This window comes from Uloborus diversus, chromosome 4 (genome assembly GCF_026930045.1).
Source record: "Uloborus diversus isolate 005 chromosome 4, Udiv.v.3.1, whole genome shotgun sequence".
Lineage (NCBI taxonomy): Eukaryota > Metazoa > Arthropoda > Arachnida > Araneae > Uloboridae > Uloborus > Uloborus diversus.
In genome coordinates, this window is record NC_072734.1 from 25,186,038 (window position 1) to 25,204,142 (window position 18,105).

Sequence of the window (18,105 nt, forward strand, 5' to 3'; positions counted from 1 at the left end):
TTTTCATCAGCTTTTTAACTTTATCAGTTATTAGAAATAGTGCTAAAGTAGATTAAAGAAAGTTATCAGTGACAGCTGAGATTATTTCGTCTCATTATTCATCTATAAAACATTTTATTTAAAAAAAACGTTAAAATTGCTAAATTTTCTCACAGAAAGTAACAAACGAAAGAAGATAAAATTCTCCCGTTTCGTATAAATTACTTTGAACAAGAGAGATATCTCACTTTTCGAAGGAGCTACCTTAACAAAACCATGAAGTCACCTCTTCTTTTAGCATTTTTCTTGACTTTTGCAGCTGCTGCTTCCGGGCCAACACTACAGGAACTCGTGAGGATTGCAGTTATGGATCTCACAAAATATTACCATGAAGAATACGCATTGAGAAACTTTAGTTTGGAATTAGTTGATTATAATAAGGTAAGACAATTTTAAATTAAATTGATAAATTTACAATTTCCTTTCGTTGAATTGTTTTACGTTGTGGGAAGTTTAATAGAGTAAAATCATAACTTTGGAATGCTGTATTTGAAATAAGGAAATTTTTTTTGCAAGAAAGCTTTTTACTCTCAACTGGTTAGGTTGGGTGACTTACACTGCTGAAGAATTTAACATCTGCATTCACATGCCTAGTGATAACTACACTGCCGTGTGCAGGTAAACGGCAGTATCTGCAGAAATAAGTTTTCGAGATATTTGAAGAAATGCGTGGCAGATTCAATACTAACAATGGGGAAATGTTGGAATTAAACGTTCTTTTCGCGCCTTTTTTTTTCAGCGAAAACCAAATGAGCGAGCTTGTACAATAAAGATAACGTACACTAGATGACAAAAATGAAAATGAAAAAAAAAAAAAAAAAAAAAAAAAAAAAAAAAAAAAAAAATTTGCAGTTACTGCCCTTTACCTGCACACGGCAGTACATATCTTAATGTTACTTCTGGAATCGGATGCTTTACTGTTGCTCTGAGGAATGATATCGTCACCTCAGAGCACTAGTAAGCCATCTAATCTTAGAAATAATGGTAAGATATCCAACCGTTACTTTGAGGTGTTGCTGCTTTGATATTGTCGCCTCAGAGCAATAATACGCCATCTAATCCTAGAAATAATGGGGACATATCTTACAGCCGCTTTGAAGCAACATATATATGATTTTATGTCTATATGTATATTAATGTCACTTACGCTGTTGCTTCAGTCGTATTTATAAAAAAAAATACAGTGAAACTCACTAATAACGAGGTCTGACTTACCGACTATTAATTTGACGACGATTTGAGAACTCAAATTTAACGAGGAAATTAGAAATACTTGTTTGCAACATTGTTAAGTCTTTGGTGTAGCGAAGCTCGCTTGTAGCAAGCAAACCCCGGTTAAAACGAACAGTTTTTTGTGGTTCACAAAATTTCTACTCACTTGGAGCTTTTCTCTTCCTTTACTGGAAAATTCTTTTAACATTACGAAGTCAACCGAAAACTTAACAACCAACCGAAAGTCAACCGAAACCTTTTTTTTTAATTTGTGGAATGAAACACTTCCGCAACTCCAACTTCCAATAATATTTTAGCTTAAATTCATGCAATTGCAGATAAAAGATAAATTACGAAACCGATGAACTCCGACCTTAACCATCTTCTTTTTAATGGCTTTTGAAGCTCAGTAAACTTGGAAACCTTTTTCGATACAAAATGCACAAATGAAAATGTTTTTCAGGTCATGAGTATTCCTCGAAAAAGAAAAAGAACTTCGAGCTCGGTTTATACGAACATTTGGTTATAACGAGCAAATTTCGCGGCACCTTCTTGCTGGTATAAGCAAGTTTGACTGTGAATTTAAAAGACGGCAGATTTTGAAGCCACTTTGTTCAGGACAATTAGCAATCAGGACGTGAAAAAAGGATACACTTTCTCGATGACGGCAGAACAAATTGACTTTCTCTAGCCATGATATGTTTCGTTCGCAACAAAAGCAAAAGCATCAGAGCTTCTAATATAGAAAAAAGAAATTTTATTCTAACTTTAAATATTCGCACCTAAAGTCTTTAAGTATTGAAATCTTGCGTTAACCATATACATTAATGAAAGTTTTAAACAGGGATACGTGATCCGGATACTCTGTACTATGGGCGTAACACGACTGTGTGTGTGTTTGGGGGGGGGGGGTTAAGGGGCAACTGTGCCTCCCTTAAAGGAGAAGGTCTAATTCCCACGCTGCCATGCCAATCCTCGATTTCACCAAAAACAATTTTAAGTTGCCTTTTTAGGACTTAAATTTTGAAAACTTTTTTGTAGAAGAGTCGCATAACTGATTACCTCATCAGATCAAAACCAGCATTTGTGTTTTTTTGGGAAGGGGGCTTTAACTTCAAGATGAAGATCAGCACTAGAGGGAGGGGGCAACTAAAAATTACTATCTTGTTGCTTCTATGCTTACCTCCTTTAACGGGAACCCTGGTTACCCTCATCCCTGTTTTTAAACTTCTGTAGAATTATTCGGGGTAACTTAGAGCTATTTCAGTTAATTTTGCGGCACTTCAAATCTTATTTGAAAAAATTCTAAAAGGTTGTTCTATTTTCCGAGTAAGATTATGAAATTCGTTTTCTACTCTTTATGTTACAAGGAAAAAAAAGCTGATAATGCTCCGTGTAAGTCTTTGTGCTCCGTCTAAGACTTGTTTTCTAAAGTGCTCGCTTAGGGCTTTAATTTTTAAATGAAAACTGAAAAATGAATGAACAAAATATCAATATAAAGTCTGTCCAAACAGTTCCGGTCACAAAAGAAGATGGTGCAAATTGAGCCTGCACCATACTCGCCAGATCTGAATCCTCCAGACTTCTTAATGTTAACACGACTCCAACTCGCTTTGAAAGGTAAGAGGTTTGACAACATTGCAGACATCCTATGAAACGTGAAGAGGCTTTTGAACTCGATCCCAAAAGAGGATTTCTTGCAAAGTTTCCGAGACAAGTATAGCAGGACTGACCAGTGCATAGCATGGGAAGTGACTATTTTGAAGGAAAGTAAGGTAACTTTCGTTAATCTTTCAATTACATTAATGCTACAAGACTATTAACCGAACTTAATTGTCAGAGGATGTGTATGCATAACAAAATATGAGTCTAAAATGGAGAAATGGAGAATAAAAGTTATCGTAACTGGTAAAATAACTTTTATAAACTTTGCTTTCATGCCTTGCTTCTCTATTTCAGGAAGATGACTCTTATACGTTGGAGATAATTGTTGGATCCACAGAGTGCAGAGTTGAGGAAGCAACTCCAGAGGACTATGATAACTGTAAATTCGCAGTAGAAGAAGTACGTATATATTGACATTCAAACTCCTTTATAAAAAATACACCTTGTGTTTCCGTTTTGAAAAATATTAATATCTAACCAAAACCAGAGGCACTACAGCCCATTGGGACCAAAACCTACTTCGCCCATCTCAGTTTTATCGATCAAGGCCTCTGGGCTGCAATTCAGATGTTCTAGTTAGGTGGTCAGCCGAACCTCCTGGGTATAGTTCCCAAGTACAGTTTATGGTAACTTTTATCGACCCACGGAAGAGATAAACGGTTGAGTCAACCGTATCCAACCTGAAGATCAAACCAAGGTCTGCGGCGTAGAAGCGTGAAGCATTAAGTCTTGGTTTCCTAGGAGTCAACTCCCCGATCGTCGGTGTCGCTCCTCACCAAAGAGAAAACTTGATTCTTCTGCGCATGCGCGCCCGAGCTAAATCGACGTCGTGAATGGCCATGCCGAAATCCACTTGACTTTGATTTCAGCGTCACGGCGAGGAGCGACGTCGAAGATCGGCGATTTGCTCCTATTAAACCAGGGCTTTAAGCAGGGAGTCCACTAAGCCACGGAGCGTCGATTCAAAAAATGTTTTCTCGATCAATTTCACACTGCTGCTTATTGCTAGACAGTCGAACCCGCTTAAAACGAGCCCTGTCTTCACTAGAACCCGGATAAAACGAAGAAACCAGGTATACTTGGCTGGTGCATTGTTAAGTGTATGGCAGCATAACTAACATTTAACGAGAAAAACCTGGTTATAACGTACAACATTCTTATGATTGATTCATTAAATCTGTACCTCAGAGCCAGAAGGATTTAAGTCACAATTTGGTAATTTTGGAAGAGAGAGGGAAAAGTTTTTTCTTGCGCATGAAAACGACTGGACGCGCGCTTTTTTAACCCTGGTAAAAAATTGAAAAGGATTTTGTTTTTAAGAATTACGTTCACATGGCTCGATGTGGAATAGACTTTTACTGTTCGATATTTTAACGCAAAACCTTACTCGAATTTGCGCATGCGTCAGGTCTCTTCTGATTTTATCAAAACAGGGGTAATAGCAAGATGGAAGTAACGAGCAAGCAAAAACTGAAGTGCGCTTCCTTAAACCATCACCCCCTTTTTCAATTGGAACCGTTGGCAGCTGCTAGTCGCGGAGTTCGAGAACAGACAGTACGTACAATGAACTTATAAACGGAAAATCCCAGTTTTTGGACTTACACCAGTCTCGCTCTGAGGTACAGAAATTTCCATTGACCTCCACCTCTCCAGCCCAGGCAATATTTTCTTAGAATTGTTTTAGCCTTCTTAAATCAACCGAATGTTAGTTATGAGGCACAAATCTTCCGAACAAGTGATGACGGCCTTCTCTCTTAGTTTGTGAACTACACTACGCCAGAGGATATTGCAGCTAAAAGAGCTATAGTCCGGTCAAAATAGACCAAAAAAAAGCGAAAGTTCGGAAAAATTCCCATAAAGCTGAAAATTGGTACAGACCTTAAGAACATCATTATACATGAAATGTCAAAAGTCCTCATCGATCCGAGTGGAGCTAAAAATTTTATGCAAGGTCAAAGGTCAAAAAATCAATTTTTCATATATGTCTCTTAAACGATAATTGTTAGCGAAAAAATGGAGGTTAGAAAGTTTGAAAGGTATGCAATTGTGTACTAACAAGTGGGGATTCCGAGGATGGGTCATGGGGGTCATACCTTCCACCCTGAAGCTACTAAATATAGGTTAAAATGGCATTGGAGACATATTAAAAAAAAAAAAAAATCCCTTAGACCCCTTATTTGTACCCCTATTTGGTACTTTGACTATGAAATTAACACAAATATAGTTAAGGACAACACTAAAGTGAAGTGTCAGAAGTCCCCATCGATCCCGGTGGAGCTAAAAATTTTATTCAAGGTCAAAGGTCAAAAACCGATTTTTCGCAACTATCTCTTAAACGGTAAGTGTTATTGTAAAAGTAGGGGATACAAAGATTGAAAATTAATAGATAATTAATAAATAATTAATAGATAATTATGCACAAACGGGAGGGGATTCAGTGGATGGGTCAAGGGGTCATACCCCCCTCTCACTAAAGCGATAAAATAAAGTCTAAAACTGCAGTTCAGGGACTCAAATTTCTAAAAATTCACCCTAAAAACCCATATTTTGTCCAAATATTGCACTTTGACTATGAAATTACCATAGAAATAATTACAGACATCATTATAAACGAAATTTCAAACGTTCCCAACGAATCTCAGTGGAGCTAAAGTTTTATTCAAGGTCGAAGCTCAGAAAATCAATTTTTCACAAATATCTCTTAAACGGTAAGTGTCTTAAAATAGAGGATACAAAGTTTGAAAACTATGCATTTAGGTACATACAAGCGGAGATTTAGAGGCTGTGCCTTGGTGGTCTCACCCCCCAGCCCTCCCCCTCCCCCGTAAGCTACAAAATTAAAGCTGCATTTTGATGACATATTTCGTTGACCTTAAACCCCATATTTGTGCCCTTAAATTACTTTGATCCCTTTCTGATAACGAGTACTTCCAAAACCAGAAGCTGGATCTGCCCTAGGTGTTAAAAAAGCCCAATATTTGTGCCCCCCCCCAATAAATGATAACATTCATAAGGTATTGCAGTGTTTGAAACTTGTACTGAAGCTCCTTTTCTTTCTTTCGAGTGACCTCGAGAAACTACACTTGACCGCTATGCCTATCCCCTCTTACGATTCACACACACCCTTCAAATTGAAAAGGTCAAATTACATTCAGGGGAGAGTGGATGCGCTTAGATTCCTTTGTATGAGCAAAGTCAGTCGCACAAGTGCTCTTATTAACAGGGAGTGATTCTTTGTTGTGAAAAGTCGGGTTTATTGATACTATTTTTGATATGAATACATACCCTTAACAAATAATTCTTCAAAGATGCCGCAAGATTGCTTCATTTGCAATAAATCTTTGACTGACGGTGAAATTGTTACAGTTGAACGCGGACTAAAATCTTTAATTGATTCAAGTAGTGCAAGGAACGATGGGTTTGTTGAATACTAGAAAGACAAACACTCGGTGGATCAGTTCATGTAGTGTCGCGAAATGTACAACCGAAAGTGGGCATTGCGGCATCTAAAAGACAACAAGAGACAGAGACCAGTACTTCTCTGAGTAGTCCACCTCGTACTAGAGTCCTATCAGGTGAGACAACGTTTTGTTTTAAAAACTGTTGCTTATTTTGTGGTGATGAAGCAAATGAAGAGACTGAAAAGAAAAAACAGCAGAATATATGGCGTAGAATTTGTCAAGTTGCTACTCTTTCCTTTAAAGATAATATTCTAAAGATTGCACATAATCGTTCAGATGACGTAGCAAAAATTGTTATTGCACGCATACAATATGAATACGATTTAGTTGCTGCTGAAGCGGAGTACCATTCTAATTGCTACACTTCATTTCTAAAGCGTTCTGTAGGTCTTAAAGCAGGTCGTCCTAAAAATCCCGCTGTTACTATGGCGATGACAGAAATATTTGATTATATTGAAAATAATGATGATTGTCAGTTTTCACTGTAAGAACTAAAAAATATTTGTAAAACTGAAATCTCAGATGATAAAACAATCAAAAACAGATTAAAGTTAAGGTATTGCAATAGAATGATTATAACCGAGAAACGTGGAAGTTTAGCAACGATTTGTTTACACTCAGCACGATATTCTGAACAAAGCTTGGTACGAAAATTAAAAAAAAACAGCAAAAGAGGAAAGATTTAGGGTACTAAAGACTGCGGCAGAAATTATTCAAGAAGATATTCAATCTGTCGTGTGCGACACTAACAATTATCCCCCGCCATGTCAAATGTTTGAAAATATTAATAGTGACATTCCGGAGTCATTGACTTATTTTTTGGAGCAAATTATCTTAAAAAGAAAACGATCTAAATTGGAACATTTGAAATTAATATGTACTAGTGTCAGCCACTGTATTATGGCTGCTGTTCATCCTAGATCTTTCATCTCGAGATTACAATTGGGTCTCTCAGTTTTTTTTCATCGACAATTTGGATCTAAACATTTGATACAAATTTTCTCGTCTTTTGGTTTAAGTGCTTCGTATAATGATATGATACTATGGCGTATGAGGCGGCTACAGTTTTTAACCATCAGCCACATATTTTACCACCAGAAACAGGGACATTTATTCAATACGCAGCAGACAATGCTGGTATTAACGTACACACTTTAGATGGCCATAACACTCTATACATAATGGGCATAATCCAAATTATTACTCCTAGAAGTTCAGTTTTAGCAGAAGATCCTTTATCGCGAATGAAACAAATTATTTCAGCGAAAGATTTTTCAGAAAAAGCTCATGTGCCAACACAAGAGTACCACAATAATGGTGTAGTAGGATATAGTAAAATAACTGCTCAGAATTTTGCTTATGAAAGTGATACAACTTCTTTCTTACTCCGGAAAATAGATTTGTTATGGTTGTATGGGAAATGGAATAATTTATCGCTATCAGGTTGGAACGGTTATATTGAAGGTTTAACAAAGAATAATATGGATTTTTCAATGTCTAGAATTTTGTTCTTACCATTTATTCACCAACCTGCAAATGACTACAATAGTAGATACACTACTTTACTTTGTGCTTTGGAGAATACAAAGCATTACTTGTTAGTTTTGATCAACCTTTGTATGCAAAGGCTAGAGAAATTGTTGCTGCTGCACCTGAAGAATCTGATTAGGGATAATAGGTAGTGAGAGGCATCTTATATCCGTTAAATAAGGGATAATGTTGTACTTGTTTCACCATTTTCACCTAATTTGAACCAGAAAGAGTTGAACTTCATATAAAAGCGTCTTTTCAACATATTGTATAATTTACAAATTAATATGCACTTTTTATAATAACAGTTATGTTTTTGAAACAATTGCAAAATAAAAAAAAAAACATTTTTTGACCTTTGACCGTGCATAAAATGTTTATATTAAGTGGGATCGATGGGGATTTTTTATATTTCATTTATAATTGTGTATTTTGTGTCTCTGCCAATTTTCAGCTCTATGTGAATTTTTCCGATTTTTTAAGTTTTTTTTTGTTTATTTTGACCTTTGACCTTCCATAAAATTTTTAGTTCAAGTGGAATCGATGGGAATTTTTCATATATCATTCACAATGATGCATTTAAAGTATGTACCAATTTTCAGCACTGTACGAATGTTTTCATTTTTTTTTAAATTTCATTTTTGACCTTTGACCTTGCATAAAATTTTTAGCTCCACTCGGATCGATGAGGACTTTTGACATTTCACTTATAATGATGTTCTTAAGGTCTGTACCAATTTTCAGCTTTATGGGAATTTTTCCGAACTCGAATGTCTATTTTGACCGGGCTACTAAGTAAAATTGCGAAAGATAGAAAGTTCAAATCAACAAAGTTCTTTTGGGCTACTACAGAAATAATAACAATTAAAGAAAAGTTACGCACGAATTTTTCTGATATGCTCACGAACCCCTCTTTAAACCACTCGGTTATGACAAGATATGTATCAAACTTACATGCATTGCCACGTGTATTTTATTTTAATTAGTATTAGAAAATGTAAGAAAATAGTTTTGACTGCACGGGAAGCATATGGTAGTTTTTAAAGCATATCCTTAAAATCTTTTACTATATCATTAAAAATATTCTTCTTTAATTTGAAGTTAATCATCCACATGGAAAGTATGTAATGGTGTTGCAGCTTAATTGTTTTTGTGACTGCATTTTAGCGGAATTTACCAGAGAAATTCTTTCATGAGAATATTCTCTGAAAGATAATTGCCGAGAATTTTATCTAGTTCTGACGAAGTCGTTCCTAGCTTTCAATTTGAATTGTGAAAGAATTTAATGCAGATTTTTCTCAAACACGGATGTCGTTCATCAGGCGGATCAGCTGCATAAAAAGCTAAACTATCTTCGAGGTTTACATCGGCTAGAAATAAGTATTTCAACTGTTCTAATTATCGCACAAATTTTGGACAAATATTATACACAGAGCGGCTTTTGCGGATTTTAGGCTGCAAAATTTAGAATGATATAGATGGTCGTTTTTAGGTATAAAAATAACCTTGCGAAAAGTCTGAACTTCGAATGGTCGGTTTCACCCTCCCCACCCCTGCCGCCTACAATAAACACTGGGATTAAAGTATTGAGTTCGATAAGCGACGTAAAATATAGTGTATTGAGGACAATGCACATGCAAGAGCATATACTCACTCTCTGTCAATATGTGCATCTACAGGTAGTTATCAAAATAATGGAAACACCTGGGAATAAAAGTGACATTTTTGAATGTACTTCGTGCGTAATAAAGAATAAAACTAGATATCTGTTTTTTTTTTTTTTTTTTTTTTTTGAGCAATCACGATTGCTTATTGTTCTTATTTGACCGTTTTTGATGTTCCGTGCCCTTTTCAGCTTGAACGAGAAGAATCTGCAGCACCACCGCCCACCGTCCTCTGCAGGCGGCGCGGCGCGGCTGCTCCGGTTCTGAGCTATCCGCTTCTCCTGGTCGGAGGCGTCCATGTCCTACACACACGCACGCTCACACACACACGCCTACGTGCATATACACAGGTCTACGCACACACACAAGCCTACACACTTACACACTACTATGCACACGTAACCGCCCAGGAGGAGAGGTAGGCTTGGGTGGGGGGGGGGGGGGGGCAGGAGCTGTTTCTAGAAACAATAACTCAAATGAGTAGGGTCCTGTCTCAGTTCGTGATTGCGAAAAACATGATTTGAATTCAAAATTTCAGAATTCAAATTATTATTATTATTTTTTTATAAATAGTAATGTACATATTCTGCTAGTATATCGTGGAATAACTGAAGTTCTGGACGTCTTGGATTTTTTTATGCGCGTGAAACATTGGACATCTCAAATTTTAAAAGAGGCCAAATTGTTGGAACGCGTCTAGCTGAAGCAAGTGTAACTGAAACATCTCAACTTTTTGGTGTTTCTATAGGTACAGTATCTAAAGTCCTGACAGCATACACGCAGCGCGGTAAGACAAGCTCGGCAAAGCATAGTAGTGGACGCAAAGAGAAGCTTAGTAAAAGAAACCGACGATATTGAAGAGGATTGTAATGTCTAAATAGCGAACAATATCAGCAAAAATGATCAGAGAACTCAATCACCATCTGAATTCACCAGTGTGAGTGATTAGAGTCTGGAGGCACCTTTATCAACAGAACATTTATGGCAGAATAGCGATTCCCAACACACTTGTCACAGAGTGTTTCCATTATTTTGATGACTACATGTATGTACATGCATTTTTACATCTACCGCTTTGAATGTACGTTAAAACAATAATCATTTATTTTATTTTTCAGTATCCTTTTAGTAAGTGCACTGTAAAACTTCTCAATTTTGGTACTCAAGGATACAGACTGAGATCCGCATCGTGTTCTGCTATGTAAGACAGTCGAGGTACTTCATCAGAGATTTCCTTTTTTTTGAAGACTTTGACTTAACAAGCATTTTACTGTTTTTGTAAGTTGCTTTTATGAATAAAGTCTAATTCAGACATTAGTCTCATTTTGTTTTCTCTTGGTAACTTTAAGAAGACAGTTTTTGTTACTAGTTTATGCACTCTTGAATGCGTAATGTTTTAGTTTTATGCATAACAAGTAATATATTATCTACAGTGAACTCCCGATTATGCGCGAACAGATAATCTACGAGTCATTCAACAATCAAGAACATGTATTTTCGCAGTAAAAAGCAAATACCAATGACTTTCTTTTGTCGAAAAATGTAAATAAACTCAGCTGTTTTTGTTTTTTTTTTTAGTTACTAGTGGTACCCGCACGACTTTGGCTGTAGTAGAAAAATTAAAAGGTCTTTTGGTTCGCCTGTATATTTACAAATAATGTATGGTGAATTTTCTCGCTAATTGGCTTGTACTCATGTTACGGTTCCACGTTATGATAATTTCGTATCTCGGCAATTGGCTTGTGCCCATGTTACGGTTCCACGTTATGATAATTTCGTAATTTACTAGTCGGTCTTATGATAATTTTGTTCCTAAAATTGGAATAGAAAAAGAACCACATCGAATTTTCGGAAAATCGCTTCGAGGTGCACACCCCCTTGCTACAAACCAACTTTGTGCCAACTTTCGTGAAAATCGGCCGAACGGTCTAGGCCCTATGCACGTCACAGAGATCCTGACAGACAGGGATCCGGACAGAGAGAGATCCTGACAGACAGAGGTCCGGACAGAGCGACTTTTAGCTTTGTTATTAATAAAGATAAAGATTGTGCACACTTCATGGTACATACATTTGTTCTTCATTGATGTTAAGTTCTGTTCTGCAAAAATACAAAATATTTGTACTTTACTCTATATATTTTTAGTTTGACGAGAGTGTTATGCACTAATACGGTTACGTTTTTGAGGAAGGACAATTTTCACCTTATTTGTCCCCATTTTTGCCTTTTATTAGTTTATCCGCGATTTTAATTATCTGCGGCACTTGTGCCACCCAATTCCGTGGATAATCGGGAGTTAACTGTATAAAAAAAGTCAATTCCTACTTTGGTCAGGTTTGCCTCGCGTGTGGAAACCATATTTAAGGCAGTGGGAAGCAAAGAGATGTAGGTGCGAAGATTAAAAATTTTGAGGCAAACTACAAGTGGCAGGAGTACCTCTCCTTTGTTTCGGGGAAAGCGATAGAACAACCCGCTTAATGTAATAGCCATTTTGCCACGAAAAAATATTCTAATGAGCGGGATATTCCATTTACCGGAATAAAAATAACACATTAAATTGGTTTGGTACATTGAAAATACATTATATTAAGCGGGATATTCTTTTAACCGATATTCTAAGAAGCGGGATCGACTGTAGTATCATAGGCATGTGCTGATATGCCGCAAGATTTCGAAAACCATTTTAATCAAAGCTTACCTAGAGTCTGTGCTTCAAATGCGTTTTTCTCAAAACTTTAAAAAGTCCACTCACATCCGTTTGCTTCTCCCTGCCACATTCATATGGCTTTAAAAATGGTTTATCCCCAGTTTCGCATACATTTAAAATTTCCTCCTCTCTTAAATAGATCAAAAGGTATGATTGAAACTAAAAAACAGGGGGGGGGGATTTAGTGTTAAAAATACATTTCAATAAAAGCATTGTTCTGCAATGATAGCGATCAACAATGAACAATCCCATTGAAGGCTCACATACACTTTAGCATAAAAGCAGTTAAAAACCATTATAATTCAAGATCTAGTTACCTTAAAACATTGCTACAAATTTTATGTGATTCAGAACAATCAGGGGTTTCTATAGGTATTTAATTCTAAATTTTGGAAGAATTTTTTTTGTCCTTATATCAAAAGATTTGTGCAAAATATTGATTAAAATTAGTATAAACTAATAAATGATAGTTAACTAATTATTTTGATTGTAATACAATATTATCTTGTTATCGGGTTTATATATATATATATATATATATATATATATATATATATATATATATATATATATATATATATATATATATATATATATATATTAGGGTTTTCCTTATTTTTGAAGTTGCAGATATTTTACACGACTCCCCCTCAATTTGTTCCATTATACAAATAAATGATCCTTGCAAAATTTTAAGTCAATCCATGAATATTAACACGTGCCCCTAGGGCCCCCTTTTTTGAGTTTCGAAGGAAAAATTGCGGATGTTCATTTTTATGTAAAAATATTCTAACATTTTATATTTAAAGTAATTTTGAACCTCAATAGGCGCTGCTACTTCCAGACTGACCATTCTCTTACTTTCAGTCCGTAAAATTTAATATGTTACAGAAGGTACATGTACACCAATGGTATTGGGTCAAGCGTACCGCTTTTCTGCGCTTGTTCCAACCAAGCGACAGAGGAACGTTTCCTCCCACCAAGATGAACACAAGGGATTCTATAGGCCATTAATGAATGGCCAAGGCCATTAATGAATGATCTTTGACAACAACAAATTGCCTCCTCCAGGTTTTGGGGGTGTTGATTTACAAAATTCCCTGTGTATGTAATAGGTGTGGCAAATAGAGTCGCGAAGTTTCAATGCTATAAATATAAGTAATTGGAATTATATTTTAATTCGCTGTTCTTTAGTTATAAACATACTTAAATGCTAATGCAATTTTTAATTCTTAAAGTATAAATTTCGAAAAATCCTCGATTACTCCCAACATAAAAATATACTGTATTTTACATAGTTAAAATATAAATTAAAAAAATATCCAGATCGGAGCAATGCAGAAATCTATAAATTAATTTTCTTCTATTTCAGTACATAACCCTTTATTATCATCAAATTCTTGCGATTCACAAGATTTAGAAATCGAAATGAGTATCTATCCTAACCTGTTGAACTTTTTGTTTTCTACAGCTGGTCTACCACAATGCAAAAAAGCTTTCCAACTATTGATATCATCTCGCCTTTCATCACTGTTAGACAAATGCGCCATATTAGGGATAAAGATGTTCTTTTATTTATAGCCTATGTAGATGCAGTAAATTTAAATCCAAATCACCTAGTGATCAATCGTACATTCCTTAAGAGAGCAAAAGAAAATCTTCGAGAGATAAAATTAAATTTTATGAATTTAAATTTAGATTTTGTAGTTATTCACTGGGATACAAAGCTACATTCAGATAAAACTGGAAAAAGAACGCCGACAGGATTAGTGATAGCTTCAGGTCCTAATATTGAACAGCTACTCAAAATTCCTTACATATTTCTTCAGTTGGATATGATATCTTAGATGATAGCTCTTTAATGCTAACTGCTCTTTGTAGTGTTTGATACAACGACTTGCAATACCGACCGCATAAATTGTGCATGCATTTTTTTAGAGCAAAAACTGAACGGTGATATATTACATTTGGATTGCCATCATCATGCACTTGAAATCGTACTGCAGAGTGTGTCCTTAAAGAAGTTCTTGCTTTTTTAGTTCTAGATCAGATATTCAATTATTTAAGCGCTTCAAAACTTTGTGGAAAGATCTCCACAGGGAAGGATTCAGAACTTATAACATTTCAATCAAGTACACATACTACTTAAATTCTAAAAGACGAAGTTGCTGACATATTATTGTCCGTAAAAAGTGGAATTGAGAAAGATTACAGAGAGTTCTCGTAACTTGTAATAATATTTCCTGGTGAATTTCCTTCTACAGGGATATGTTTTCGGCAACCTGGAGCTTATCCCTGAGCCACATGGGTGGCAAAAGGAACTTTTGTTTGAAAATTTTTATTTTTAGGAAACATTTTAAATTGACCTTACGTGTAAAGAAAGCCCTTTAAAGCTGTTTTACAATTAAATGCTGTATGAAGATATGTTTTTTTGCAGCAACCCAATAATGACTAGTCCAAAAGATGCTCGTGATAAGAAAGACGTGTCTGATGACTGTTTAACAAATTTCAGATAACAGTAGATGATTTGGAATACTTTTTTAGTTAAGATCTTCCTCTTTATAGAATCAATTACGAGTCAATAAAACTGTTTGATAAGTTACAAATACTAAAGGATTTTTCCCTATTTGATCCTGATTCACGGAAAAGTGAAAGTGAAGGAAGCTATTTAAAGGGTAGAGAGATTGTTAAAATACTGAAAATTGTGAATGATACAATTGAAAGAGGAGCATAATTAATGCAAGAATTTCACAACTAATTTACCAAATTATCAGTCACAAAAACAATTGATTTTACAGACCGTTCAAGACTATCGGAAAAAAATACACACTACCGAGATAAATTGAGAAAAGCGTACGATTAAAGAACGTTTCTAAAGCATTATTTTATTCTTATTCAACGTAAAATCTTTAGATGATATAAAGTAATTAAAAAGATTAATTTTAGTGCTACCTCACTGTAAAAATATTTTGCAAACCATGGAGAAACGATGTACTGGGTCTGAAGTAAAAACTCGAAGATTTGTGGGAAAATTATCAAAAGTGTTAAAGTTCAACGGCTTAGGGGCACGTGTTATTATTGACCGATCGAGTTCAAATTTTGCACACGTTACTTTTTATTATAGTGTCACAAAATTAGGGGGCGTCAGTTGTTGAATTCCGAAAAAAAAATTTCCCATATAAATAAGGACCACCCTTATATATATATATATATATATATATATATATATATATATATATATATATATATATATATATATATATATATATATATATATATATATATATATATATATATATATGTGTGTGTGTGTGTGTGAATATATGTATATATACATATACATATATATATATATATATATGTATATATATAGCGAGAGAGAGACAGAGTGAGTGATTGTGAATTAATAACACAGTAGGAATTGGAAAAAGTGCTTTTAGAATCAAGCGTTTATGTCGAGAAAAGAAAGCAGTTTATAATTGAGAAAGTATTTTTTTTCACCAGGAAACTATACAGATAGAGTAATAATGAAAAAACTGAAAAAGGTAGTAATCGAAAGAGAATATAAAGACTTCCTGACGTCTTTTTTTTTTTTTTTTTTTGCCCTCGTGCCAGCGCTTAGAGATATTAGGTCTTAAAGTCTGCTGAAAGTTCAAGAGAAAAATCGAATTTAAAGACTTGCAGAGAAAATGCAAATACCAGTTGATGTCACCGTCTGTATTTGGTAGGATATCCATCTGTAAAGCGTGAGAAATATGTCTTTTATTACTCACTGAAACTCGCTTAATTTGGTGACTTTTCTTAAAACTTCGGCAGCGTTTAAGACTTCATATTTCGATTACGGGAACATGAGGGCAAATAAGGTATGCCTCGCTGTTTCGATTGCTACTTAGGTTGTTTTTTTTTCATTGTTACACTGCCGAATGGTCTCCTGATCAGGGAGTTTTATCAGTTACTTGGAATATTATTTTAAAGATTACAAAAAAGTATTTAGTTTGTTTATCAGTAACACCTGAGCATATGTTTTGCACTATTATTCATCTTTTAATAAAATACCCGGCGTTGCCTGGGTCAGTAATAATTGTGAGAAACAATCGCTGCTTTCATTCATTTTCTAGTTTAACTGAAAGAACTCAAAGTACACCGCTTTGACGTGATTAAAAATTGAGCTTCTTAATAAGTATAAAGAACGAAATAGTATTCAGTTAGAAACGAAAGCATGACATTTAAGCATATAAAAAATTGAAGAATTTCCAAAATATGAACTAACAAAAAATAAATATCACTTAAAAACCGTGCGCTTTTTTTATTAAAAAAATGGCACATACACACACACACACACACACACACACACACACACACACACACACACACACACACACAAAAAGAGGAAGCTCTCTACTATGTTTCTCTAAGTGTGCAAAAAGTAGAGGTTCCGAATGTTTAAATAATTTTAAACTCATGTTTGCTTCTGAGAAGCCTTAATTCAAAGTTTTCATTATGATTACTTTTAATATTGCTGTTGTTAGGCAACGAATTTTAGTAACAATGGTTTTAATATGTAATCATTTAATGAGGAAATTACATGAAATTTACTATTTTCCATCATAACTTTTTTAAACTAAGGTTTTTAGGAATAAAATATAGCCTTAGTTGCTTTCTGATAATGTAGCTATCTATGGTGAAAAAATGTAAAAATCCGTCCAGTAGTTTTGAAGGACATCCTTACATATAGAAGTAGCCATTTATGTACATAGATTATACTAAATTTTTTTAATACTAAAATTTATAAAAATAAAAAGTCAAAGTTAAACTCCAGGAATAAAGTGAAAATATGTATATAAAAATATCACACACAACACAAAATGTCACAACCATGGATTTACAATTTAAAAAAGAAAAAAAAAAAAAAAAAAAAAAACCGCCAGAATTAAAGGACCTCATAACCATGGATTTACAATGTAAAGAAAAAGAAGAAAAACCAGCCAGAATTAAAGGACCTTATTGCCAAGCTTGTTGAACAACGTCAAGTGTAGATTCCTAAAGGAGCAAGCACACACACACACACACACACTCTTTCTGTTTATGTGTGTGTATACATGCGTACATTTTATAGTAAAAGTGTTCCATTTTGTTTTTAGAAAGTGTACTGTAATTCTATTCCCCGGAGGTTCCTAAGGATACCAACTTAAATCCGTAACTTGTTCCCTTTCTTCAAAAAACTAAAGAAGTTCAAAGAAGTTCTAGGTTAATCTTTTTTTAGGATCTTGATTAAAAAAAAAAAATCATTTTAAAGCTTATGTGAAAAGTGCTTGTAGAAATAAAGTCTAAATCAGATATTGGCCTCCTTTGATTTTCCTTTGTTAATTTTAAGAAACCAGTTCTTGTTACTACAGGAAATCTCGTTACAACGAAAATTAAGGGTATGCAAATTCTGTTCGTTGTAATGGGAATTTCCTTGTAATGGAAATTAAATTCGGACTGAAAATTTATTTCGTTGAAGTAGATATTTCGTTGAACATATTTGAATTCGTTGTAACGGAATTTCACTGAAGTTTATGCACTCTTCAATGTGTAATGCTTCAATTTATGCACTCAAGAGTGCTTTTAAAGTGAAATATCTACATCCAATAAAAAAGTCGAATTCCGTAGTGGCAAGAGATTAATGACGCGTGAACTTCTGTACCATTAGATACTGATAGGAATTTTACTGCTTTTTTTTTGTAGGACAGTCGCTCTTAAGTGGACCTCTCGAAAAAATTTCTTGTTTCGCTGGATTGCAGTATCTCAAGAGGTAGTTCAAAAAATTACAGAGAAATTGCAATAT

The 18,105-nt window shown here is 34.7% G+C and overlaps 2 protein-coding genes across 2 annotated transcripts in view; one reads left to right on the forward strand and one right to left on the reverse strand.

Moving 5' to 3' along the window:
- The window catches only part of LOC129221641 (adenosine receptor A2b-like), a 273,995-nt gene that overhangs the window by 86,380 nt on the left and 169,510 nt on the right, over window positions 1-18,105 (reverse strand). The window lies entirely within an intron of this gene.
- LOC129221646 (uncharacterized) lies at window positions 220-10,881 on the forward strand. Its single transcript, XM_054856172.1, has 3 exons — window positions 220-420; window positions 3,211-3,315; window positions 10,690-10,881. The coding sequence occupies exons 1-3, from the start codon at window positions 256-258 to the stop codon at window positions 10,774-10,776; spliced, it is 357 nt and encodes a 118-aa protein (XP_054712147.1). The 5' UTR covers window positions 220-255; the 3' UTR covers window positions 10,777-10,881.

Coding starts and splice junctions, on each gene's coding strand:
- LOC129221646 (XM_054856172.1), top strand. CDS start 256: ATGAAGTCACCTCTTCTTTTAGCATTTTTCTTGACTTTTGCAGCTGCT. Junction 421..3,210: donor AATTAGTTGATTATAATAAG/GTAAGACAATTT, acceptor TCTCTATTTCAG/GAAGATGACTCTTATACGTT. Junction 3,316..10,689: donor GTAAATTCGCAGTAGAAGAA/GTACGTATATAT, acceptor TTTATTTTTCAG/TATCCTTTTAGTAAGTGCAC.